This window comes from Phalacrocorax carbo, chromosome 16 (genome assembly GCF_963921805.1).
Source record: "Phalacrocorax carbo chromosome 16, bPhaCar2.1, whole genome shotgun sequence".
NCBI classification, from domain to species: domain Eukaryota; kingdom Metazoa; phylum Chordata; class Aves; order Suliformes; family Phalacrocoracidae; genus Phalacrocorax; species Phalacrocorax carbo.
This window is the reverse complement of record NC_087528.1, coordinates 897,925-925,763: the sequence shown is the minus strand read 5'-3', so window position 1 is coordinate 925,763 and position 27,839 is coordinate 897,925. Positions and strand designations below refer to the sequence as shown.

The 27,839-nt window shown below is 48.7% G+C and overlaps 1 protein-coding gene and 1 long non-coding RNA gene across 2 annotated transcripts; one reads left to right on the top strand and one right to left on the bottom strand.

Annotated features, from left to right (window-relative positions):
* Positions 1-1,480: 1,480 nt before the first annotated feature.
* ST6GALNAC1 (ST6 N-acetylgalactosaminide alpha-2,6-sialyltransferase 1) lies at positions 1,481-17,169 on the bottom strand. Its single transcript, XM_064466877.1, is given in 11 exon segments — positions 1,481-2,780; positions 3,182-3,266; positions 4,538-4,627; positions 6,050-6,112; positions 6,114-6,151; positions 6,499-6,621; positions 6,623-6,653; positions 7,028-7,199; positions 7,394-7,559; positions 11,772-12,385; positions 15,508-17,169. Coding segments are annotated over 11 exon segments (1,722 nt in total). The 5' UTR covers positions 15,656-17,169; the 3' UTR covers positions 1,481-2,588.
* On the top strand, positions 5,530-7,050 carry LOC135315910 (uncharacterized). Its single transcript, XR_010375396.1, has 3 exons — positions 5,530-5,713; positions 5,907-6,163; positions 6,253-7,050. It is a non-coding gene; the product is annotated as an uncharacterized LOC135315910 (long non-coding RNA).
* Positions 17,170-27,839: the final 10,670 nt, after the last annotated feature.

The window sequence follows — 27,839 nt, the reverse complement described above, 5'->3', positions numbered from 1 at the left end:
GGGGACCGTCAGAGCAGAGCTGCTTTTCTGCGGCCACAGAGGATGCAGTTTAGAGCTTGCTGGGAATCTCCAGGCCACAGCAAAGGGTCTTCTCCAGCCAAGATTATCCCTAACAACACCAAACTATGGTGTTTACATCTGTTACAAACTGTGCTGAGAGGAGAGCCTGGACAGAACAGGCTCTGCTGGTGGAGAAAGCCTGCCAGGAGGTTTCCTTCCCTTGACTCTGGGAAGCCTCAACCGCAAAGAGGAGCTGGGTACCAGGGGAAAGCACGGCTGGGGGCCACCAGCCCACCCCCAAAGCCTCCTCAACCACCGTGGTCCCCTCACTCGGCGGGACTCAGCCCCGTTCTGCTTTCCAGAGCAGAGGGAAACAAAAGAGGAGGAGGAGGGGGAAGGGAAAGGGTCTAAGAGAAACTTCTCCCAACTTCTTGGGAAGAGAAAAGGCCTATTCAGGCAGGAAGAATACCCGTGTGGAGCTGGTCACTAAGCAACACACATCAATTCGGCATGGCCCGATGCACGGGCAAGGAACAAAGCTGCCTCGCTGCCCACCGAGAGCCCAGCCAGGCGACTGCCAGGCAGGGAGAGCCTGCAGGACCTGGGGCCAGGGGACACCAGCCGTGCACAGCCACCATGAGGGGCTGGGACACCCAGTGGGGTCCAGAGCTCCTGGGTGCTGCCGGAGTTTGTCCTCGCTTGGCTCTGGAGGGTGACTAGCCACCACTGGTCTCCCTCTTCACTGGGAGGCTGTTTGCTGCTCAGGAAGGATTTCTGGTCTGCTCCAACACCTGTGGCTCCCCATGGGTCTGGTGCTCACGTGGGGCTACATACATCATTCCCAACAGAGGCACAGCGCATTTTGGATAACATCCTGCTCCCACAGACACTGTGGGGCTTGTATGGGCAGAGCAGCCAACGCAGGCTACACCCTGCCCCAGATAACCTCTGGGGAGTTGTCCTTTGCAAACAGGCTTACTGAGACATGAGTCTCAGTACAAGGGAAAAAGGGACAAAGGAAATCAGGCCTGACAAACCCTGCTGCCAATCCATGCTGAAATGCCTCCCCTGGAGCCCGGGGGGTCCCTGGAGACGCTGCTGCCCCAAGAGAAACGCTGCACAGAAGGAAAACTGCCCACAGCCAGAGCAGGTCTGCTGGGACAGTCAGTGTGCAGCCAGGCCCCAATCCAGAGCCTGACGAGCCTGGGGAGATGCACCAGACCTGCCAGGACACTGGAAGAGGCTTTTCGCCTGCAAGGTGTCATGGGGGAAGCACTCAGCCCTTCACACATTTGTCTCCAGTATCTGATATACTTTGAGACCAGTTGCTGGGACACGGACAAACTCGCCAGGTGCTCACCCACCTCCTCAGGGAGGTGTTTGGCCAGCTCTGATCCCCATCCTGCAATAGCAAGGTGAGTAAGTCAGGGATGCTCAGGTATGTCCACACCAGCTGCAGAGCACCTGCAGATGGAGGTATACTCATTAACACTCAGTCCTGCCCTTTCCCGGCTTTGTCGTCCGCTATCTCAGCCTTTAAGCAACTGCTTGGGACGCACGCTAAATAACCAGCAGCCAGAGGGCTGTGGTGAAAAATCAGCTTGGCCAAAGTAGTGCCATTTATTTTGCTACAAAACCCCTTTCAGAAGGCCAGTACGCTGCAGGCAATGGGGGACACTCCAACCAGCAGCAAGGACGGAGAACATCCACTCCTGGACTTGCAGAGCTCCTACCTCCCCTGGCAAGAGGGCAAACAGTGCTCCTGGAACAGCTGGGAGCCAAGCGCACCGAAGCCCAGCTAAGCAAGGACTCTGCACACCAGGACCACAACACGTTGACGTGTCCTGCAGCCAGGGGAGCCCCAGAGCAAGGGGCACCAAGTCCAGCATGCCTGCTGCACCACGGAGAGCATTAACCTGTCCTTGAGCTGACGGCCGTGCTCCTTCGGAGGTCTCATGACAAGGTCACACTGGGAAGCAGAAGTGAGACTCATCTTCTCTCAAATTAGTCACCTGGAAGTGTTCAGTCCATCCTTTTTATCTGCAGGGAGCACAGTGAGAGCAGCACCTCCAGGAATTACATCAACCTGAGACAGGATCTGTGCATCCACTTCCATCCGCTGGCTGCCAAGGGAGCCTGCCTCGCCAACAGCCCCAGCTCCAAGAGAGGCACCACGAACGGAGAGGATCCACCCAGAAGAGAAGCAGCCCCAGCCTGAGGAGCATCTTCTTGCAAAGAGAGAAAACCTGGATGAAGATGCAGGACACTGGACCATATGCTACCCAGATCCATCCTGGATTCTCCTCTCCCAATATCAGTGCCTGCAACCATCAGCAAAAGCTGTGCAGCATAGCCAGATGGGACTTCTTTGTTGGCGCGCTGCATTTTCTTGCTGTTCTTCTCCTGGTCTGTAGCATTTGCACGTTTGTAGAAACATTGTGAGAGAACAGAGGTCCTGAAAGACGGAAATATCTTTGTGGGGATGAAGTGTGCTGGGAAGTCCAGAGCTAACCTTGGCTCTGGTGGTCCTCTTCTGTTCCCAGGGAGGTGTTGTTGAGATCTCCCAGGCAATGGCCCTTGCCACTCAATCAGGATCCCTGGTAAAGCTCCATGGTATTCTCATCATGAAGATTTTTCCACACCTGCATCTCCAGGTGGAAGTTGTCGTTAGCATAGAAAATCAGATGTTCCCAGTCCTTGTCATAGTAGCCATCTGAGTACTTCTCGCTTCCCTCTGTGATGTAGCCACAGGCACTCACGTGGGAAAGACAGAGGGCTCACTGGGGAGAGGTCCCACGGATGGAGGGAGCTAAGTGAAATGCAGGACACAGTTCCCAAACAGAGCACAGGACAGGGATACCAGTCAGGGCTCCTCCGCGTGACCCTGCATGGGGGTCCAGAAGGACCAGACTATGAACGCTGGCTCCAGAGAGCCTGCTGTCCTCTCTCTCACTGCTTCCCTGGGAGGCAGGATGGCTCTCGGGCCACAGCAGGCTTCACAACCTCTATGTGAACTATTTTAGGGCTGTTTCTCTTGTCTTCAATCTGCTCCTCCACAGCTGACGAGACCCCTTATACCCTCAAGGCTGATGGTAGGCAGGGCTGGAGCCTCCCTGCTCTGCCCTGTTATCCTACCTCCCCTTCCAGACAGCGCTGTGTGCAAGAATCATCGTGCTCTTACCCAGTCACAGAGGTGGAGGGCAGTCAGCATTGTGGGTCTGTACAGCCAACAGTAGGGCTTTTCCAGACTTTCAGATTTTAAAAACCTGCAGCAGGGGAGAAGAAAGCACAGAGCAGTTGCTGTGTGAGGTGGCTCAAGCTGTTCACACTTTGTCCCCCTGGGGCCTCTGTGGCATCTTCCTCCTTGCAGCGGTTTGTGGCCATATGAGGCATTTCAGACAAGCCACGAGTACGCCCACACGTGTGGGTACTGCTCTGTCCTCAGCAAAGCACAAGGCCAGCCCAGAATGTTCTATCACCTGCAGTGCAACCTAAGCCCAGCTCTGTCCCAGCTTTATGGAAGCGGTATGTCTTGAAACAGTGGGGATAAAGAGGGGCTGGATTAAAGGATCTAGTACGTTAAAGGCCACTCTTAAATCTGTCCTGTGCCTTGCAGTGCAGAAGTGCTTTGAAGCTCCCTAGTATATCCTGCTCCCCAGCCACATTTAGGAGTGAAACGAGACATAGGAAAGGTGCAGAGGAGGGTCACAAAACCCACTAGGAGCTGCAGCATTTTGTGCCAGCAGTTGTTAAGATGGTAGGAGTCCACACCAGGAAAAAATAGCATTCAAGCCCTCTTGGCCTTGGAAAGGACCCAAGTCGGAGGGGAAATGGCAGAACGAGCAGGGAGGTGCAAGCCATCTGGCACTGCATTTGCCGTCTCTCAGAGAAGGCACAACTCAGCTCTCAAGGAGACCGAAGGGTAAACGTAGCCAAAGCACAGCACAACAGGAGCTCTTCTTCCTACATCTCTTGGTCACGTGTAGCCCACGATTGGCAGATCTTACAGTGACAGTGTCCAGCAGGCTTGTGAAAAGGATTAGAGAGGCAAAAAGAGCAGCCGGGCCAGGCAAACGGGATACTGAAGAGTGCCTATTATTTGAGGGCACAAACAACCTCCGAGTCAAGAAGGGATCAGAGGAGAGGAGGGCTGTTACAGAGCCTTCCCCCAAGGTGCAAAGCAATGGGGAACATGAAAGGTTGGTCCTGAACTAGATCAACCATTCTGGCACTTCAGCAACACTCACACCTAAAGTTGCTATTTGCCCAGGACTTCTTTTGGATGCAGAAACCCTAACTGTCTGACGGCTGTCACTTCTCCAGCTCAGATGCTGGACATCTACCCACCACTAACATCCCCCTGCAGCACCACAGAGAATTTTAGCTGACCGCACACTGACGAAGCTCACCCCTGACCTGGTGGTGTGGCTAAACTGCAGTTACAAGGGAGTGAGCTGGGAGGAGAGGTCCCAGAGACAGAGGGATGGTGCTGGCCAGAATAAAATAAACATGTTAGAGCACAAAACCCCCAGCTCACTTATTTCTCATTTATCTGAGGAAATCAGGGTGAACCACCAGGTATTTGTCCATTGTAAAATCTTCATCAAATCTCTCCCGAGGCCTCTGCCTAAGGACAGGAATGGGGAGACTCAGGACAAGCTCCTGCATTTCATCACAGCTAAAAAGCATCAGCCCTGATGCACTGGGTGATAAGAGAAGAACCACAAACACTTAAGTTATTCTGCAACATTTCCCAGGTTATGACAAAATCTCCCTAACCTGTGTGTATTGCAGAGGAAGAGATCAGGGAGGAGAGGCAACAACAGGAGACAGGAATATCAAAAGCATGCCTGTGTATAGACAAGAATTGGTGAAAGCAGGCCTTCCTCCACGCGTAGGCCACCATGTACAGACACCAGACCAGACAACAGTATGTGTTCGACCCAGAGGACCACAAAGCTTCCTCCAAACTCTGGGCACACACCACTGAAATCGGCCACTTCTGGGAAGGAGGTGTATTGGTTACAGCAGTGTTCAGAGCTGTGAAGGAAATAAGATATTTCTCCAGACAAATCTGCCAGGGGAGGTGTGGGGTCCCAACCCTGGGACCGGACTGATGTCGGGGGTCTGCTGAAGCAGGGAATGCCACGATGAGGGCGAGGTGAGGGGTGGAACTAGGTGAAGACTTGGTGGTTGCCCCTTGCTTACACCCAGCCCCAGCCGTGCAGACTGTGGTAAAGTGCCTCTGCCACGGCCTACACTGCTTATCAGCTGCCAAAAAATTAGGCCTAAACTTATGTCAAGAGCCTGGACAGTTTCTAACAGAACACACCCTGGGGGAAGTATTTAAATCAAGTCAAGAAGCTGTCACCCACTCGCAACTAAACAGCAATCGTAAGCACAACTCGTGGTTGAGGGTTTAGTTGTGTGGCTCCTTTAAATTACAGAAAAGTGAACATTTTTGCTGACCCATGAAGCCTTCCTCCCTCCTCACCCCTCATTTATCCACCCAAACAGACCCTGTTCACCTCCAAGAGTTGTAGCAGGGTGTGCTGCGGCAATTAAGGCTCTGGGTGCAAAGATATGTGGGGACTGGGGGCTTCACTCCAGCTATAAAATTGGAGCATGGGAAAAACTCGGTAGAGGTCCCCCTCAGCTGGTCTGAGACCCCCACCACCTTTGACCTTGCTGCGGACTCTGGAACACCAAGCAGGTCGTATTCCCCTCCCTGCCGTTTCATATATCTTGCTCTACCAATTTCTGTCTTATTATGTACTGGGCTTTCTACATAGGTTAAGATAATTTGCTTAATGAGAGTGGAAAATACAATAAAATTGCAGAATATGTTAGCTCCCTGGTGTCTTGCCAGCGAAGCACGTTAACAGACAAAATCTGTCTTGCTGCAGATAACAGTCCGGGAACAGCGCATGACAGGAGGGAGGCTGTACCCTGGCCTGCATCTCAGCAGGGCTGAGCACTGTGGAAAGGAAACGGGCACAACAGAGAGCTCCACACTGAAAGATGTAGAGATGGGGCCGGTTTGTTTTACCTGTAGTGATTCAAGAATCCTTTCCTGATGTTCCTGTTGAGCACAAGAGCCTTCAGCCACTCAGTCTCTAGCTCCCGTCGGGAAGTGAATGTATCTGACATGCTAAGGAAACAAGTAAGCATCAATACACATCATTTAAAAACAAAAAGCAAGCAGGCATCTAGGCTCACCAAGTTTCTCAGACACACATCTTTGGTCTGCAGGTTTTAACTATCCCACAGAAGCAGAATGGAGATAACATCTGATGTGCAGCTACTTCTACGTGCCAAGAGGCTGGGGTAGGACTGACGCAGCTTGCCACGGCAAATACTCCGAGCCAAGCCAGTGCAGGTCCCCTCACTAAGGGTAACGCTGAAGGGTGAGCTCAGCCCCTTTGCTCCTCAGGCATGGCAAGATCAGAACTGAAGGCCCCAGACTAACAGCATTCTGTCAAAGCTCTACATGCATACAGCACGGGCCTGACTTTCTTTTCTCTGCGGGATGTTGCTGAACCCTCTGTGTCCCGAGATCTAGAGAAAGGACACCAGGCAGTAGGCTGTGAATCCGTAAAAGGAGGTTTTTCCCACATCTTTTTTCACAACCTATGATTACAGCCCTCCTCACCCTGGCCAAGGAAATCAAACAGAGGAGCAGAGTTAGCAGGTGACCACTGAAAACCTTCGCATTCATGTTTGTAACGGGAAAAGACAGTGTCAGTCTGGAGCAAAGGAGGATTACGCCCATTTTGAGCTACATCTTTTGATCTGCAGGAGAGCCCCCTGCTTTGGAGATGGCTCTTTATGGCTCATCTGTGAGCCCAGACTCTCCCTGTGTGTTTAGGAACCTTCTAATTCCCTCTGGTTTTTCACCATCTCCTGCCATCAGTCATTTTAGCACTTGGGAGTCAGTGCAATACTTGAGGTGAAGTTATTCAGCGATAGTTACCTGCTAGATGGAATAAGCTAGCTGTGTATCTTCTAAGAAGGAAGCCTGCCCTACCGTAAGACATAGTCATGGGAGTCAGTCTCCTGGCCTATCCCAGAGTTATTTGATATTCCCCCGTTCCCCACGACAGCACAGCTGATGCATATTGGCATGCTGCTGTGGCTGGTGGCCAGGAGGAGCTGCTGGTGGGGATTTGGGGGCTGCAGGGACATGACCTCCTCCACCACTGTGAAGCAAACATGGTGGAGAGTTAGCATCAAGAGCCTTTGGGATGGACACAGTGAAACCACCAGTTTCCACCATGAGATCCACCTAGCCTGATGCCTTTGACAGGGAGATGCTGCAGACCTCCAGCTACTTGGTGTAAGGTTCCTGTCAGGAGTTCGATGGTACCATCCTGACATGCCCTGAGGGACTCACGTGAATAATTCAGCTCCAGGAAGCCATACAGGCACGCAAAATGCTCCAGGAGGCCCCACTCAGTGTCACTGAAGTACCTCTTGTCTGTGAAGAGCGTGACGTTGGGCAGGAGATCTCACAGCCAGTCAGACTTGGCAGCTTTGGCCTTCACTGATGCAGAGCAGGTCTTGAAAAACAAAACGGAAATAATAAGGACTGATTAGCAGAGAGCTGATAAACCTGACTGAGTGCCAGTGCTTGTGTGCTTGTATGTGAGAGTATTGGAAGAAAGGACAGAAACTCCAGGAGCACATCATCCATTCCCCCCAGTGTCTCCATCACCATGAACGTGAGGCACAATTTCTACACTACACCAATAACTAGCTGGTGGAAAGTGACCTACAAGGAAGCCAGAGTGACTCCAGGCCTCTGAGACTTTCCTCTTTGGAACAACAGGCCTGTGATCCTCATATGCTTTACTGGCTTTGGGCCTCATTGACTGATGCAAACTAGTATCTGTATTAGGTCTAACCGACACATACCAAGTAAGGCTGGCAGTCCCTGTTGGCAATGCACCTCACAGGGTCCTGGCCTCAGAGTGCACATGAGCAAACACACTGAGGAACACGTGAGATCACCATTATCACTCCTTTTAAAGATGAGAAAAAGCCTGCAAACAACTTGTTCAATGTCATAAATGAATCACAGAGAAGCATGTCACTGAGAAGAGAATCCAAGCCAGCTTATCCTGTCTAGTAAGAGAAGGGTCTCATGGCAGCTGGCAAGAGCTAGGGTGTGTGTGCAGATGGAGAGCAAACTCTACTGCGTTGCATTTTCCACTGAGTCATTTTGGGCCCTACTTTCTTAGACACCTTTTCCAAATACCTACTGCAAATCCTACTGAAAGACAAACAGCAGACCAAGCGGACCCCCGTGCCCAGCTCAAATCCCCAAAGACCAGACCGCTTTGCCAAAGCCTCGCTCTGTGTGTGCTCCACAACTGAGCTGGGCTCTCTGCTACGGCTGAGGATGACAATCCGGTCACAGCCTGAGGAGACAGCCCTCGTTCTGCCTGTCACAACAGGAGTGCAACAACAACAACATTGTGGAGGGTTTCATGTCAGCATCATCTTGCTTGCAGCACATTTCATGTCCAAAGACAGGGACATTCCCTTCCTGCTCAAGCTGCACTTTGTACTGTCCAAGGCTTGGTACTTCTTGCGCCTCCACAGCTGGACTGGATCAATACCAGAGGCACTAGGGAAAAGTCTGGTCACGTAGGAAATGAGGGAGGTGGGAGTGCTTCTAGTCACTCCTCTCTGCAGAATTAGAGATCAGGTTTGGAAGCGAGACCCAACATGTGACGTCTGGATCCACATCTTCACCTTCACTAAAGACCCTTCTGCATGTATTTTCTTCTCTTTCCCCTGCTGAGGAAGGGTTTTCCCCACTGTCTCAGCTGTTCTGCACACCCAGATGCTCTGCAGCCTTGGTTACAGTGGAGGATGTTCTCAGCTTCCTGCTGTGAACTGTTGTCTCACATTTCTCTGCCAGCTCCTACTCTGCACTTCTGAGATGGCTGCACATGCTCTGCAGCTCATTGGATGAGAAGATGAGAGCATCTGGCAGTCGACAAGCAGGATCCTGGTGAACTAACCCCATACAGGCAGTAACACTGGGCAGGAGGGGTGAGGTACTGTCTCATGTGGCACACGCACTCTTAGCCATGCAATTTGCCCATTCCAATTTGCATTCTGGTTGCCTCGAGACTGCGGGGAGCCCAGGAAGAAGGATGCACATCCTGCGCCACAGACTGGATCATCTGCCAGGCTCTTCTGCTGTGACTCAGTAAGGCTAGGCCAGTGCATGAGCTCAAGCGTTTAACAGCCAAGTTCTGCATTTAATAGTCACAGATCTTTGGATAACAGAGGTATCTTTGGGGCCAGCTGCCTCTCTCAAGCAGTTCAGTGCCACACTGAAGAGCACATCCTGTCAGGAAAAGAATGGCTCACACTGTCAAAAGGGGCAATGGGGAACAACATCAAAAAACCACAAGGGAGAGAGAACTCAAAAATAAAACACCAAAGCAATAAAACTCATCCTAGGATTTTTTTATTAGCCCAGTTCATCTACCTCTGCTCTCTGCATGATTCCCAGGGCATCCTGGGGTTGGGGAATGGGATTAAATTTTTCAAGAGCAGCCCCTGCGCCACCGGGAGAGCTCTGAGCAGAATGACATGGTGCCTGCAGCCCTGACAGTCCCCTGGAGCAACATCTACATCCCCCCTAATGCCAGCAAAACGACACGTGGCAATGGTGGAAGACTGCGGCACTGAGACATGAAATAGGCAAATGGCTCATCTAAGACCCCCGAGCTAGAACAGGAGCTCCTGTCCCCTGCTCATGTGCCTACAGTGTCCCTCCTCCCTGAGCACATGAGCAGTGTGTAAAGGCCACTTACACCCATGTATAAAGACCCTTCTCACTCTAGAGAGGGTTACCCACCTGTCCAAGCCTTCCAGCAGCAGGGGTGCCAGGGAAAACGCCTCTTGGTAAGCTTTACCAAGAGCTACCAGCATAAGATGGGGGACAGAGCAGTATTGTGCACCACAACCTGCCCCATCTGCTTCCTGACAACTTTGCTATAGTTTATGACTTTCCTAGAGGCCCTGTTCCTGGACGTGAGTAATTACGACATGCTCAAATTTCATTTCAAATTAATTCCAAACCCTCATAGCTACAAAGGAAAGGTCAAAAATATGGTCAGAACAACAGTGCAAAACATGCTTTCAGTTCCATGGCTGTTAAGACAACCTGATGCTCTCACCATCATTGTTACCATCTTACCATTTTGGAAGATCACATCAGCAATACGACCTACACAGGTGCAGGTGATCACGAGAACTAACCTACAGAACAACACTCTCAACAAACAGGATCTGTAAGAAAACTTTGAAGCTGTAGCTGTGGAAGTGGTACTGCTTTGACAGGTACAACTGTATCATTTGAGATTCTCATCCTCACCTCTACCAAAATACCTCACCTGTGCTGACCAGGCCTACAGTTGTTCCTGTCTAGCAGAGAGGAACAAAGCAAGACTTGAATGCCAGACCTGCTATGAATTATTTGCTCTGCTGTGATGATGCAACGTGTGTTCCCTGTTGTGCTCTTTATCACCACTGTGAGCTGGGTCAAGGTTATCGTTTTGCTACACTGTGTGACACTCGTTTATGATATGATAAAATTACTGGTCGTGAGACTAATCTGGTATTTGTACTCAGCATTGCTGTCACCTCTGTGCCTTGGGAGCCACCTCTTGGAAACTATTAATAATTACACTCTTTACCTTTTCTCCTCAAGGGGGGGGCAACGCTTTCCCCCACTCCACTTCCCCTTTCTCCTTCAGGCTAGTTATAACAGCTCTTGAGAATTTTGAATATCCTTGGGACGCTGAAACTAGCACGGTCCTATTGCCACGTCTCCTGAATGTGTGTCAGGTCTTATATCTCCTGAATGCATGTCATCTTGCTTAGGGTTAAACAACTACTTCAGAACACCATTCAGAGACCTACCCCCGTGACAGGCGCTGCAGCTGAACCAGAGAACCAACCCATGCCAGTATCAGTTCCTGTGCAGAGACCCTCATCATCATCACTGCCAGCATCACTCTTCACAGCCTAGCACAGCACAAGCTTCTGACTTGCTCTGGTATGTAGATGCTTGGGTGAACAGGCACACGGAGGCGTTCCTGTTCCCTCACCATGACCCTGCTTGTTTGCTTTAACTGGGCAGCATAAAACAAAGATCAAGGCAAGTCTTGGGCTTGTAAACCTGAGTCTTCACAGGAATTCCGATGTGCAGTTTCCCGAGAGAGCGGGTGGGAAATGGGACGCCTGTATGAAGACTGCCATTTAGTGCCCAACACCTAATGCCTGCCTGTAGGCATCACAAGACTAGGCGTGACTCAACTTACCTTAGGGTGCCAGCTCACAGGGAACACGTAGGCTGCACTGTGCCCCTAAGTCCCCTATGCAATATATCAGGGCACCTAAGAGTGGGACCACCTTGTAGCACATCTAGAAGGAAAAATTTTCCCCAGCTTCTGATGCACCTGAGCTCCAGAAAGGGCTGCTTGGCCTTACTTTCAAAGGAACCCATGGAAATGCATGCAATTGCAATAAGTTCCCATACCGGTGCATGGTGGAGGACTGGCCAGGCTGAGTCATACATACAGTTCACCCTGTCTGGGTCCCATCAGCATCTGCATATACCAGAGAGCTGACTACCAGCTTGGAGATCACCCTCGACTGCCAAGGGCACACATGTCCAGGTGACAGCCAACAAGGAAGTCAACAGGGAGGCATCATTCCTGGTGAACACACACGGCCATCACACCTACTGATGGTGGAAATATGTTGTCCAGCAGGTACTTGTCCTCAAAATCCCACTGTGGCTCAGACTTGAAGTCAGCAGCTCTCATCTCTGTCACTGCAGCAGCCTAAGGAACAGGTCTTACAGCTTTCACTGATGCAGGAGACTCTTTTGGCTTTGTTTGGTCTTTGGATATGTTGTTTTCATGAGCTCACTTCACCCCAGAGGATGGTTTCACTGTTGCCTTCTCCTTGGCTCCTTCCACCCTGGGAAGTGGTTTCACATTTGTCTTTTCCTTGGCTTCCTCCACCCCTGGGACTGGTCTCACTGTTGCTTTCTCCTTGTTTCCCTGCACCTTAGGGGCTGTTATCACTGTCAGCTTCTTGATTCCCTCCAACCTGGGGCGTGGTTTCACAGTCACATTCTCCTTGGCTTCCTCCACCCTGGCAACTGGTTTCATCATTTTCTTCTGGCCCTCCTTTCCTTCCCATCTCGGTGTCCTCTCAACCATATCTTATTCAAGCCTTGTGATGTCTCTCCCCACAGTCACCTTTAAAAAGCATCTTGAGTTCCCATTATCAGAATAGTTTCAGCCCTGTTGCTCTTGGGCGTCCACTTGTAGCATATCTGGGCCACATTGGGCTCAATTGCCTCAATGCAATCAAAGGAAAAGCAGACACATTGCACACACACTTTCCACTGAACACCTTCCAGCTCATTTCGCGCTCTTGTCTCTGGATGCCTCTCTGTGCTTCAGAGCAACCACTGCATATGACCACCATGCTCAGAGGACTTGCCTCAGCAACAGCCACTGCATTTCTGCTGGACGCTCTATGAATTCAATTCCATTTTCAACTCTGCCACCAGAGTGTTATTCAACTTCCCACACCATTCTGGCCTGAATATGACTTATCTTCCCACTAAGCAAATCCCAGAGACTACACGCTCCTCCTCAGCACTTGGCTCATGAAACATCCACACTGGCAGTAACTGCAAACCAGCACAGAACAGCTTTGCCCTGCACTGGGCAGGACCCCTGGCACCGTCCCCAGAGCACTGCAGGACTGTTTTGGAGACCCTGAGTTCAGGACACAGCACACACCACGAAGGCAGCCATCTGGCTCTCTTCTTTGCCAGCAGAGCCAAGTGCTTCAGTGACAGAGCACGAAGATCTTCCAGAATTCAGTAAGGGAAGTCTAATGAGAAGTGAAACTTACTCCTTTACCATACTTCACTTCTTGAGAATTTGGGGCCACAGGCATTTTTCCCCTCCTCCTCCACCTCAGCCAGCTAATGCAATGTCATCACACAGCACTCGCCAGGTACGCCTCTTAAGACAGGCACTCTGAAGCCATTAAAATACACTCGAAAGCGTAAAACTAAAATCTCTGCATTTTCAGCAATCGCCTCTAATGTTGCAGCTGCCTCGTTGCCCCATTCAGAGGCACAGGCAGGTACAAGGATATCATAGGAGGATACAGCTGCCAGCAGCGGAAGAGCCACCTGCAACAAGACTGGGCTGAAACCCAGCAAAAAAAACAAGGCAGAAGTGGTGGGGTTTTATCCCAAATGTTCATTCTTATCTGCACATGGCTGGAGGGTGGAACAGGAAAAAGGAAGGTGAAAAATTTCTGCAGCTGAGCTTTTATGTACAGCAAAGCTTTTCAGGATAAATCAGCGTAGTTGTGGCAGTCTGATTTCCCACTCACGTTCATTCACCCTTTGCATAATGCGTTTGTTTTGGAGAGCTGCGGATTGCTTCCAAGGTGATAAATGGGAGAAAAAGCACCTCTGCAGATAGCAGGCTGTAGATAACGGTTCAACTGCTGCTGAAGCTTCAGAGTGCTGTGGCATTCATTAAAGTGATTATGAAATTATCAGCTAAGGAGGCTTTTAAAAATAATTTTGTATCAGAGAAATCATAGAATCATAATACTTGAACCTTTCCAATGCTACTTGTGAGAAAAAGACGTTGTGGTAAATGGCCTGTCTGCTCTTCCCCTACCTCCCTCATAAACACTTGCCAGGTTCAACCAAGTATGCAGCAGTTGCTTCCTATCACAGTGCTTCACTTATAAACTTGTGTTACCATTTACTGCCTAATAAGAGGGAAGATTTTATATATACACTCTAAGTAAAGAGGGATTTGATAAGGTAGCTCAGGCACATCTTAAATCCCTGTATGATTTTCTGTTGTATTTTTAAGATGATGTTCACAATTTTGAAATCAAAAGGCAGAGAACAAATGAAACAGGGCAGTGTGACAAACCACCCCCCAACCCAGACCTCCCATACTTGCTGTCTCGCAGGGCACAGATTCCACCCCAGCCCTATTACACTTTAATTTCCAATACTGTGCCAAACATATGGAAACCAAAATGTAAAACCGAGGGCCCTTCACATCCAAACCCTTGCTCCCTGCAGTCAGACCCGACACAAGACCCAGCTCTCCTGACTAGCATTTTAAATCCAGACAACGGATCAAAGCAGCTCATCAAATTTCAGGCTCTAGAGTCCAGCTGGCAAAAACTGCAGAAGCTCAATGATATTTACTGTCATTTTCCTCTCCATTTACAAAGCCCTAGGACAAATAGAGGATAAAGCCATGAAAATGCCGCTTTGTGTATTTCCTGTTGCATATAAAGGTACGGAAATAGAACTGACACACAGATAACCACATACTGCTCATGCCTAGCTGTGTTTTACTTAAGTTGCAAAAACATGGACATTTCCATTAGCTGAAACTACGGCAGAATGAAATGGCTTCAAGCAGGTGGGCATGGAGAGCCAGTTGTTGTCCCAGCTCTGCCACTGGCAGGCTCTGTGATCAAGAACAACCCACTTCTCTACACCTTTTCCTTCTCCCCACTTCCCTTGTGCAGATTCTGACCTCTCCAAATTGTCAGCTGTCCACAAGGTGTGGTCTCAAATCACCGGAGCTGAGCTAAACTCACCCCACCTCCAGAAGAGAGGCAGGTGTTCCCAGCTTCACCCCTCCTGCCTGCCCCCACAGCAGCAGCCCTGTGCGCTCCAGCTGAAAACTAACCCCACCAAGACAAGCCAGAAGAGCTCATCGGGAGAGCTGGGACCACACGAGGGCTGGTGGGGAGGCTGGGGCGCAGTGCTTCCTACGCACCGCACAGGGCACCAACACGTAAGTGAGCCACGCTTGTAGGAGGAAAGGCTCAGATAGCTGCTGTGCTCAGGCAAGGAACCGTGCTTCTTGCCAACCATTCTGGAGACATTTTACTGCAGTCTACACTGGAATTGCCTCTACACCCATTCTTCTGGGGTTTACTTGACCATCTACATAAAAATTAATATATATATATATTGATGATGTCTGCATGACATTGGTCTCCCAGTATGCAACATATTTGTATTAGGAATCAGATGTTAAACTCACTATAAATTTGAAGGTATCCCTCCAAATTCAATGCCCAGCAAGGCAATCTGGACTCAGGCAGAATGAGGTCCTCTGGAAGCCACCGGGAAAACCAAATACTGTGTAGTGCCAAAGTACGAGAACAGGTAGCATTAGTAAAGCAAGCTGCTTTCTGAATCAGCCACACAAGGAGACACTGGAAAGTAGAGATCCAGCAGAAAAAAGTTTTTGACTGTTGATCTTCCAACACCGTGCTCTGACTGTACACAACATGGTCTGCTAAAGCAAAGTGGTCATCTAACGCAGATCAGAAGTGCAAGATTCAGGGTAAAAAGACACAGGGACAACGAGCACTCTATCCAGACAGCACATATCACACGGAAGTAGGTCTCTTACCTGAAAATCCTTGTCTTCGACAAGCCAAAGAAGGAGCTGAAATTAGCAATGAAGATGCAAAAGTGTGTTAAAACAAAGAGCCAAATGAGGGCTCTGGGAATTTTAGGGAGCCTTCTCCTGAAAAACCGCATGGTGAGATGCCCGAGAGCGACACAGGCTTTGCTGCTGCCCAGAGGTGCTCACTAGGCAGTGCTTTCCAAAGGAGTGTTGAATGAGTGGGCTGGTCTTCTCTCTGGATTTCCCTAGAAGAGTGTGCACACCCTCTCTCCCAACATTCCCAGACATTCCATACATGGATCCAGTTTCTCAGACAAGACAGCAGCTTTGCACTGTTCCCATCTATCACCCTAAGCTTATCACCCAACACAGAGTAGGGAAAGAAACACCTTTTACTTCAAACAATGGAAGTTTCCTATATTTTCCTTAATGAGGTTAGTCTGGTGTAAGAAGGAAATCCTTTATCTCTAATCTGGTGGAAGCATCACGGGGAACATTTGTGTGAGTTATGAAGTAGCCATAGTTACAGGCAAAATAATTAGCTTTCAAACCACCACCTGCCCAGGGCTCAGGCAAGATTCTAGGCATAACCATAAACAGATCTTTATTTTCTTCTTCACGCAGTACTTGCTTGTAGCTGCAATCCAGAAGCAATCCCTGCCCCCAAAAGCTGATGGCTAGATACGTATCCATTTTACCTTGTGATTGCTTTGAAACAAGTCAAAGTAAGAGTCCTTGCAAATCCACCATAGAACAGGGGAGCTTGTGTTTAAAGGCAGATTAGTGCTTGGTTCACAGAATCCCAGAATCCCAGGCTGGAAGGGACCTTAGGGATCATCTAGTCCAACTTTTCTAGGATGACCAACCTTGTCTAGGACAGCCTAGACAAGATGGCCCAGCACCCTGTCCAAACGACTCTTAAAGGTGTCCAACGAGGCCGAGCCAACCCCTTCCCTGGGGAGATTATTCCAACGGTGACTGTCCTCACTGTGAAAAATTTCCCTCTCGTGTCCAACCGGAATCTCCCCAACAGCAGCTTGTGTCCATTCCCCTTGTCCTCTCCATGGGACTCCGTGTAAAAAGGGAGTCTCCATCTCCTTTGTAGCTGCCCCTTAAGTACTGGTACGTGGTGATGAGATCCCCTCTGAGCCTCCTTCTCTCAAGGCTGAACAAACCCAGCTCTCCCAGCCTATCCTCATATGGCAGCTTCCCAGTCCTTTGGTTAAAGCCTTAGAGGACAGAGCTTAGAGGCAGACAGTCCCCTCGCTCTCTGATTAAGCTGACCTGCCTTTAGGGCAACTGGAAAAACTTCATCCAGCATTTCACTTGTCTGAAAGGTGCCAACGCCATCACAATCTAATCCTGCTGTAGCTGACAAACTTGCTACACAGGCCTGCCTGCAGCTCGGGTTCCCAAGCTGGCTCAAGAGCGTGCCACTTCAGCTCTGAGCTGCTTGTACAGATAGCAGCAACACGCGCTCTTCAGCAGCTGCTCTTTGTGAGCTCTCAGTCCAGCTTCCTCCAGCAACAGCTCTAGGACTAGTCTTTTACTTCTGGCTTTTGAACTCTTGCCTCATCCCTTCACAGGGATCACTGAGCAGGCAGGAAATGACAGCTATGTCAGTTCGCCTCTAAAACGGGACATGGATGGATTTAAATTCTACAACTAGCCACAGACTGAAAAGAACTAGATCACCCTGGTGGTCCCCACAGTACAGCACCTTGAAATTCCTTTTGTTTCAGGGAGCATCTAATATATCTGAATTTTCATTCCACATAGCACCAAAATGTATTTCAAGTTTCTTCTATCTGTGAATCATGCCATCATGCACAGACAGACAACTGCCTTCTACACTACTGCCCTTACTGGGACCCTGGTCATTTGGGTTTTGGACGGTATAACCAGGCTTTCTTCATCAACAGCGTCAGTTAAAACAAAACTTCACTAATGCCACGTGCACACAAAATGCTCCAAGGGTAATGAATCCCTGCTGCAACCCTCGGGGTCTGCGCTATGCTTGATTTGAACCATGAGCATATTCAGACCTGGGAAATGTTGCTTCTCATTGATAGGTAGCACCTGACAATCCCTCTCCCCATCCCAAGTTCCACAATACCTATCTCGTCCTCTCCTCTCCATGAAAATCAGCAGTCTGCCTGGAGGTTGATCTTGGGCAGTCCGGAATACATCTCCCCGCCAGCAGAGGTGAACACCACAGTCAGAGAAACACTTACCCATACCAGAGGTGCAATTTTACATGCTACAGCAAAGGGCTATTTTAACTCATTGGAAGCTGTTAAATATTAGCCCTGGCAATTCAAGAAATGGCCATATTGCTTTTTACGACATAGACTGCTTTTACACAGCTCTTATCAAAAATCAAGCTCAGATATAGAAAAGCTTTTGTTGACAATATCACAAATCTCAGAAGCTAGTACTCACACTGTTACTGAATACACAGAGAACTGAAGATGTTTGCTTTAAGTTACAGGAAAGCCAGTTAACAGGTTTCACACCTACCTCGTTTCCCTCCACGCGTCACAGCAAAAAGCTGCAAGGAATCCCTGTACAAGGCCCAGCAGCAGCTGCATTTCTTTATTGTCCGTACTTCCCAGCAAGTTACTCTCTCTGGATTTAAGTGCAAGACATCAGTTATCAGAGGACCTAGGAGAGAAAAATGAAATAACAACACACAGGTTTGAAAAGCCCTTGAAGAAACACGAGGGAGGTTGTTAGTCCAGGGTACAACTCTGCCTCCATCTACAGCAAAACATTTCACTATTGCTCAAACTGAGCCTAGGATCAAAGGAGATCTGTTGAGCAATTACAGGCACTGAGAAAGGGATCAGCCAAGGTATTGCCACGTTCCTGGGCAGCCCTCATTAGCTCCAGCCAATTCTAGAGAGGTAGGCTCCAGGTCTGGGTGTGCAGCAGGCAAGTAGCAACTCTGTGCCCACAAGATCTCCAACGAGACATTCTTACAGGAACAAGTGTCCATCCTGAAGCACCGATATGCAGCATACACAGCAACAGCTTCATTTTAGCCTTCCTCTTTCAAGCTCTATGCACCTTCAGGCATACTGCTTGGAAGAAGCTGCTTGTGTGTGACTACAAGGCTTTTTTTGTTAACGGGGTCCCAAAGGGAAATTCTGGAGGCAGCAAACATTTTCCTTCAGCCTCATCATGTAACATTACTGCAAAACCAAGAGCCACAAGGGATAGCAAGATGCCTACAACCAGAAAAAGACAGCTTTCTTTGCTTTTAAGGAACTGTGCTGGCAATTGTGGAGAACATATCTGTAGTACTTTATGTTCAGGAAAGACTGTGCTTGGGGGAATATCCAAATCTCTGGCAAACATATTAGTCAAAAGCAGACTTGCTATGCAAAACACACAGCTTTTCACCTTTTTGGTGTAAGAAAAGAAAACCTAAAAGAAAAAAAAACCACAACCCTATCAGATCACTGCCTTTCACTTCCTTGGAGTATTATTTCATCATCCTCCACCCCTACTGCTGAAATCAGCCTGCCAGAGCTCAGGTAACCAGGCTGGTGAGCTCAAACACGAGGTCAGCTTGGGAAACAGGAATGTATTGTAACTCCTCAGGGATGGCCGGGTAAAAACTGAGGCGAAGAGCAGGGCTGCTCCCTTGCAAAGCTCTCTAAGAATATGATTCCCAGGACACACAGGGCTCCCAGCCCACAGGCGGGGAGATAATAAGAGAAGACTGCACCTAACACAGGGGTTGGCACTCTCCCAGGGGCCACAGGCCAGACACCAGCCTCCCTTTCCAAAGGAGAGGGTTTGCATGTTTCTCTGGCAGTCCTACTGGCAATCCCAGGAGATGCCGCTTCTCTCACGGTGCAGAGCCTCCGAGCCCAGACCTGCTGCTCCATGTTCAGTCTGTCCAGCTACCAACATCAATGCCCAAACCAGAATTTCTTCTATTCTTTAGTGCTGTGAAAACAAGATGACTTTTTTTTTTTTTAAGCAAACCCCACCCGGGACCATCTAACAGTCCATTTAATTCTACATCCACTTAACTACATCCTTACTTACATCCTGGACAGATAAAAAGGCAGATTTGCCCTTCTGGATTTTTTTTTCATAAACAAACTTTAGCTCTATTAGATCTTAAGCTGTGCCTGTTGTGGGGTCAGCTAGAGTCTGAACTATGCCACAACTTATCTGCACGCACGTTCTCCAGAGGGCTGTGCATCCAATCTTGCTTACTTGCCTATGCCCTGCGTGCTTTCCACTCTCCCATGGCTCTGGGCTAGGGAACAGGGCACCACAAGATGTGCTTTAAGGGCAGAGCTGTTCTACGAATTGATCAAGCTTCACTCTAGGACAAACTTGTCATTCGGTGATGTCCACAACATACCAAAACCAGTACTCGACTGGAAGCCCACGGAATAAGGACCTGCTCATGAAGCTGGGGATGTTAGAGCCCTGTTCACAGTATTACTTGATATGAACTGAGTGTTATAACTTGGAGAGAAAAAGAATGACATTGCATGCAGCATGCAACTGCTCAGTGGTCATGCCTGTGGGTTAGCAAAGGCTAAGCTAGCAAAGGCTTGGAAACGCGAGGTTCTTGTTTCCCCTCCCAGGTCAGTAGTCATCTCCAGAAGCACATGGTTTTCAGGCTGGGAATCCGGGGGTTGGGAGGGAAGGAATTACAAGAGCAAACTCTGCACAGCTATTTGTCTTGCTTTCACCAAACAAAACTGACAGCCCAGCAGCTCCCAAGCTTGCCTTAATTCCACACTCGCTGGCCATTTTCCAGCAAGTTCCTTCTCTTCTGGGCCAAACCTTCTCTCAAAAACTGAACAAACACCCAGAGACAACAGCATTTATTGGTGCAAAGGCCCTACCTCTTCTACTGCTGCACTTGCAAGAATACTCATAGTTTTGTCACAGAGCAAAGCCTCAGAGAACTGCACCAGGAGGTGGGGAACAGCTTAGCGAGCCAGCTGGCCTGTGCTCTCCATGGACTGAAACACCCTGGGAGAGAAACAGACAGTGGCTTTCATGGTGGAGTGCTAGCAAGTGGCACCTCAGCATCCACACAGCAGAGTGGCAGAGAATGGAAAACTTGTTGGTTTTTATTAGTGCTGTTTTGCCTGCTTGGTATCCAACCCCACCCAGCTAATGCCCCAGTAAAGAGACTGCCTTGAATCTATATTGTAACAGAGGATGATATGGGCTCAAGCTGGACTATTTCCCCGTGTTCCACTGGCAATGGGAACATAGGCAGGCTCCTCCAGCCAACTCCCATGCACCAGGGAAAGCCCTTGCCTGGAGCAATCACTGGGAGATGGGGTATAAATGCTCTGAATTTGGCCGTATTACAGCCTCGGTCACCGGAGCTTTAGTTCTTTCTGCAAGCATGATGACTACTTAGCTATTAAGAATGTTGCCTCTGGCCACAGCTATAGGCGTTAACCTCTCGGTATTGAGCGAAGCAGACCAAGTCTTCCATCACACTGTTGTTCTGCTTCTTGAGCTCTTCACCACACACCCCATCGCGCTTAAGCTGCAACACTGCAATGGCTCTGGTCTTGGCGTTCCCTTCTCAGATACGCAAAGCTGTGAAGACTGACGAGCCTTCTCTTAATTCAAAATCAGTAACTTCGAGAGAATTAAAAATTAAATGAACCAAAAAAACCCCAAAACCAGAAAAATACACTCCCAGCAGCAATGGCTGGAAACATCAGCTGGAGTTACATTGGCTGGAAAGAACCAGGGCTCTTTCATCCAAATGCCTCCCTCAACAGCATTTTGTCTGTGCCATCCCAGTAGGAAGCCTCACGTATCGCCCAAGAACTGACAGACAGAAAACTGACACCACTTCAGGGCTGATAGGGGTTGTGGGTTTTTTATCCCTTTAAAATCTATTTGATGGAAAGGAAAAAAAATATTCTGTTCCTTGACTAGGAAACTCTCAGAGAGCTGTTCCCCCAAGGAGCAGGGCAGTACTGCAGGCAGGTGAGGAGGCAATTTATTAAACTCAATGCTGGCTGGCCTCCCATCAGAACAGCAGCCTCTCCAGCTCCTGTCCCTGACAGCTGCCAGGAGTAGGAGTGTTCCAGGACTCTCCACTGTTCCAGAGAACCAAACACAAGAATCACAAATCCCAAGTTCCTCTCCATACCCCTGGCAAAAAACACAAGTGTATTATCACAGCACTTCACGTCTGGCTGCAAAAAATCAGGCCCTGCACCAATATGAATTACAGAATCACATCGGTGTGGGAGCCTACTAATTTTAGAGCCAGAAGTGAAATATTTCTTGCTAAATGTCTTTCCCATACTCTTCACACTGACTTAACATCAGAAACCACCCCTCTTGACATCTGGCAGGACAAATGTGCCATTTGGCATCCTTTGGGGTGAAAAGTGCTACAGGAATGCAAGATGTAAGCCTGTTTCTTCAGTGGTATAAATCATGCCCCTGACTGGCACTTGCAAAAATGTGGCCTCACAGTGCCTTCCTCTCTGCTCCTGCCTGACAGATGCATCCGAGAAGTGCAGTCACATTCTCAGCTGCAAGAGTAGCACAGCCACAGGTCCTGTGAGAAGCAAGATGGACTCACTGCTGGAAATCACATGCTTTTCTTCCCTTCTCTCTTCTCTGCCTATTGTTTTCTATTTAAGAGCGGCCCTGCTTTATTTAGAAACCTAGAGGGTCCTGTGCTACTTACCTCCATCCTCCTCCTATGAACTTGACAGAGGGTTTTGCCCAGCCATGGAGAGAAGGTAATTTTTTGCCACCCCAGTTGCACAACACTTATCAACCTCATACTGGGAAAACCCCAGGCAAAGTAATTGCTGGGCAGGAAAGTGGCACACCATGTTATTGTAGTGGAAATAAGAGATCCTTGTGCTCAGCAAAGGCATGTCATTCTCTCCTGGTTCCCTGGGAGCTGCTTCCCACCTACTCAATTGGGGTTTGTCTCACAGGCCTTACATCTCCAAGAAGGACATTCCTGTTGCACAGTCTCAGCTGAGGCCAAGAGGATCAGCCAGTCTGTTTCTAATAATGCTGCACAATGACACGATTCATCTCCTCCCCTGAGCTGCACTTCCTAAAGACAGGTGTCACTCTAGTGAAAAGCACGGCCCAGAGAAGTCAGGCAGAACATATGCTAAGTGCGTGTGTTCCCAGCTCTGCAGCTTGCATCTCAAGCCTTGCGTCCTCATTTTTAGTTATCAAATAAGAATGATCAGGCCTACAACAGGAACAGTCCAAGCTGTGTTGTTAACAGGATGATATCAAATTCAGGCGGTGTTCAGCCCTCGTGCTAATCTCCGCTAGCCTGCCCTCACAGCTCTCTCCTCTGTAGCAGGCATTTTGCACTCACTGAGACACTACCCATTCATCTAGAATGGGTTACGCTGCAGAGCCACAGCAACAAAGGCTGGAGGAGACATCCTGAAAGGTCGTCTCATGCAGCTCCAAGCTTCAGTGATATCTAAACTGACCCTGTGACTGAGGGTTGAGTTTATGTTTTTATTGTTCATATTTTCCTTTTGAATTTTATGAGTATATGAGTTTATTATGAACATACATTCATTATGACTTTATACAGATGTCGGGTGGGGCTCGTACACCTTTCAGCACCTGCAGTTTCCCTCCCTCTCCCTAAGCAATCTACACTGCATGATACTCCACTGACTGTCACCTAGGGCACCACCTTTGCTCCACCCCACCTTCCAGCTTGGTCAATGTTTGCGTTCATATTTACCCCTTGATATTGTAACCGTAAGTAAACATGAGCCCAGTTAACTAAAATAGCTAATATCTTAAGAGTAAATGCACAAAACAACCAAGAGCAAGAGGACACAGAGCTCTGCAGAAAAATAAGGACTGTGGAAAATTACTCTTCTGGTTGTTTAACTACGAGTGCTATTCTGTGAAACCATGCGGTAAAGTGCTCTGAGAATCCAAGAGCAAAGAACAAGCCCTTGGGTTTATAAACTTAATGTAATTTACCCAAAATCACTTGCATGTTACCTTACTGTTTTTCCTTCAGTTGATGCTGAAAAGCAGTCACTGCTGAAAGGAACATGACGAGCCATGCTACAGCACCGCACGCTTCTCCAGACAGGTCTCTGAAATAAACAGAAAGGAGACAGCGCTGTAAAAGGCAGTTAATCACACGAGAATTTAACCAGGATGGTGCCAGCAGTCCTGCTTTTGCCCAGAGCTACATGGATATCTTTTTGTTTTCAGCTTCACCTAGGCACCGGTGGCTGCACCACAAGGACCTCAGAACCCTGATGGCTGGTGCCACAAGGCTCCGGCAGCTCACAAGTCTAAGCTGGGTTATTTGTTTTGCACTGCTGAAGTGTTTCACTGTTGTTCAGGAGGCCAATCTATTAAAAACATTTGGATACGTCAAGTGCTCCACAAATGCATTAAAATAACTACCCTGTTTCACGGATGGAAGCTCAGGTCCTCCCTAAAACACAATTTGATTTCAGAATTAGCTTTATCTTACTTGTAACTCACATCTACAAAAGGGACATTGTGCCTTTCAAGATAAATAGGTGGCATTTTACTTGTGGAATTTCACGTGGTTTGCTATTTAATCTATCCAGGAAAAAAAATTGCCCGTCCTGTCATGTAGTTAGTCTTTGGGTTCTCTGGTTTCCTGCAAAACAATTTATTGCCCACCTAAGGATTGCAGCTGAATTGCAAGACAGTTTTGCTAGAAAGCTGGTCCCTTCAGTTGGTTACTGTTCCCTGTAGAGCACGGTACTCAGCCAGCCTCTTAATATCAGCATTTGACGAGGTCTGGCCTTACAACTTCAAGTAAATCAGAAGACTGCAGTTCCATTTATGCATAAATAAACAGAGCATGCTTCACTAAAAAGGGCATTCACTCTACCTACCCTGGGCACAAGTTTATCTGCTGCTAACCTTGAAGTGCACCACCAGTCGGCAAAGTCAACAAAAATGTATCTTAAGGCTGCCCGATCTTGTGCCGGAGACCCTGGCTGATATGCTCAGCCACAGACACCTGTTCTACCTGCCTGCTCTGCCAACTGCACCCGAAACACCAAAATCAAGACATCTTGGTGGTCACCAACACTACCAGGGTTCTCCTGCAGGCCAAATCAAGTCACACTCATGCCTGCAAACCCTTGGCCACCAGTTTTATTAACCTGGTTTGACCCAGAGCAGAGTCCAGGTGATCAAATTTTGTTTCAACACTGCAATTGGCAAGTGGAGTTGATGCACAGAAAAGAGATGAGCAGAACTGGCAGACAACAGACCATCCTTGCACCATCCCTTCCTACATGCACCGGAACACAGCTTTAGCATACCCATCGATACCCTCAGCTACGTGACCCGAGGAGCATGCTCTCAGTACCCCCAGCCACCTCTTTCTCCAAAACTAGCTGTACACAAGGCTATTCTGCGATATTTTGTGCTCACAAAGAAGGGAAAAGAATTGAGACAGGCAGATAATGCTGTCCTCTGGTAGATTTGTTTAGAGAGAGAAAGCGTATTTGTTGGAGGGGGTCTCAGATCACAGCTCTGCTACCCCACCATGTGCCGATGAGCCCCTAGGTTGAGAGGGCAGGACCCTGCCATTACCATCATCACATGCTCTCCCACCTCAGGACAATGTGGTGGATCAGACCTGGGCTCCCAGATCCTAAGCCTAAGCATCCACATGTGTGTGCCCCCACAGGCATCGAAACAGTCACTTTTTCTCAGCTCAGTCAGTCACTGTGACCACGGAGGGCAGGACAGAAACCACCACGTTTTGGTACAACTAGCAAGAGGGTGGCTGCCTCACTTCTTGTTGCAGGAAGCAAGCAGGGACATCAACACCATCGTCACCGGCTTGTCAGTATAAATATTACCAAGCTGTCACACGCAATGCAGATCATTCACGGGTACAGAATATCCACGTACAAACAAGGATAACCCAGCCTTTACCAAGAAACCCTTTGCCACAAAAGGCTACAGGAGGAGCTGGCAAAAAGGATGGTGGGAGCCAGAGGGAGCAGGCGATGCTCCTGCAGCTCTGTGGGATCCCACCCAGACAGGCAGCATCGCTTGGCTGCAAAGACAGACCTTTGACATGAAGGAGCCTGAAAACGGCCAGGCCTCCGAAGACAGCACTTCTGCTGGAAACCTGTATAAAGGTACTGGATGCAGATCCATCGTCTTCCCTGCCTGTGCACCCAAAGTTTTGCAGTGATAAAGATGCCGCTCCCCACCAGTACCAGCAGTGAGCAGCTCCACTAGCAGCCTAGCACGGATAAAGGGGCTTCTCGTAAACCTGCAGCACCTCTGCCGAGATGACTGCTGAGCTGCAGGTGAAATAGTGAAATGCAAGAGGAAAAAGACATCTCAAATTTTGTCTGCACAAGTTCTCAGCCCTCAGAACAGGAAACCACTTGCTAACACCACTGTTTGCAGGATCTTCACAGCTGTGACTGCACTGTGCCCCAAGCAGAACATTTCAGTTCCCAGGAGGCATCTCCTCAAGGTCAACACACAAGTCCAAGAGCCACTGGTGCAAGGTTTTCTTTTAATGATTTTGTATCACACAGTAATTCCTCCCCGCTGCAATAAGTTACATTCTCAGTTACATTAATATCAGATTTTCTCCCCTAGGTTTGCTCTCTGATGTGGATGTTTATCTGTGATAAGAGATATAGGGGAGAAGGGAAAGCTTGGGACCAGAGTCCCTCGCAGATCTCCGGGGCAGCACAAAGGACTGCTGGATCTCCCAGTTGCCTGAATGGTGTGTTAAATAAAACAGCCAAACAGAAAATTTCCCACCTCAAGGGTGCTGACAGGAATTAAAAAAACAAAACAAAGCACAAGAGATATGTAAGACAATGGGCAATTTCCTCGGGACATTTTAGGGAACCATCTCATCAACCCACACGCAGCTCTGCCAATTTAAGAGTGCAATTATAGTGTTATTGAAACTGTCATGGTGTATGCATAAAATGAGAGCAAGGACTGAGGCCCAACGCTTTTGGGTGTTCATGGGCAGCTTGAAAACAGCTGAAAGATAAAATTCCCCCTAAAAACAAGTTTTCAGAATGCCTCTGCTCCTTTCTCAAGGTCTCTGAGTTCACACATGGTGATACTCTGATTCATCACTAACATCACACGGCTCCATCCTGCCACAGAGGCAGCAGATGAGACACAGAAATCCTTTACTGACTGCAGGACAAAGAAACACAGCCCGTACAGGAGAAGGAATCGGCAACACCCAACCTACAATTTTCATGCAGCACTGCCTGAAATAAAGTCATCTTGCTCATGCCAAAAGCCAAACTTCACCACTACAAAGTTGATTTAAGTGTGTGGGTGTGCAAATTTCAGCATAGTCTGTATAGAGAAAAGCTGGGGTTTGTATTTTCTCCATCCGGTTTCCACTGGTCTATTGCTAATACACAGGTAACACCCTGTGTAATTCATCCAATAGCTTCGCATCACAGTGGAAAAACAAACAAAACAAAGACCATGGAAGAGGAACAGACAACATCTACCCAGGCGATCAGAACTGAAGTGTGTAAACGCACACAGAAATCTTTTAACAAAAAAGGAAAACAAACAGAAAGTTCAGAGACCAACAGGTGTGAGTCCCTCTCCCAGCCACCCAGGCCACATCTTAGAAGTATCCAGAAACCATAACTGCTCCATTTTGCAAAAGATGTAGCTCTTTTAGGACAAATATCAGACACTGGGACAAGCCCAGGCAGCCAGTCATTCCACCTCCCTCAAACCTGCTTCCTCAGGCAGTCCCGGTTTATCTGTCCAGTCACATTTTCAGTAAGCCCTCTTCCCTCAAAAGGTCATGGACCTCCATTAGGGACTGGGCTGTAATGTTTCTCCTCCAAAAGGAAACAGCTGGATTTTTAAATGGCCCTTGCTGATACAGATGGACACACTCCATGCAAATGGAGGGGCAGCTAAAGGGAATTCAGGGCAACAGCAGGGATTAAAAAGATCCTGTGCTTCAATGGGGGACCACTACCCTGAGTCCAAACAGTAAGATGAGAAATTAAGGCATTAATCTGATGCTGTTATTCATCTGAAGTCAGGACTTGCCCTACGTATAACCCACTGGCCTCCTCAAAGTAAGATACTATCTCTTCTGACCTCTGCTTTCCCCCCTCCGTTTGCAGCAGCCAGTCTCCAGCCCCTGGCTAGTTGCACCCACGCCTGCCTCCTGCCAGATCAGCTCTGCATGAGCTCAGATGTGGCTGCTGCAGGAACACGGGCACTGACGAAAGCCTTGCCAGTGACACAGAATATAAGGCTCTGTGCTGAACC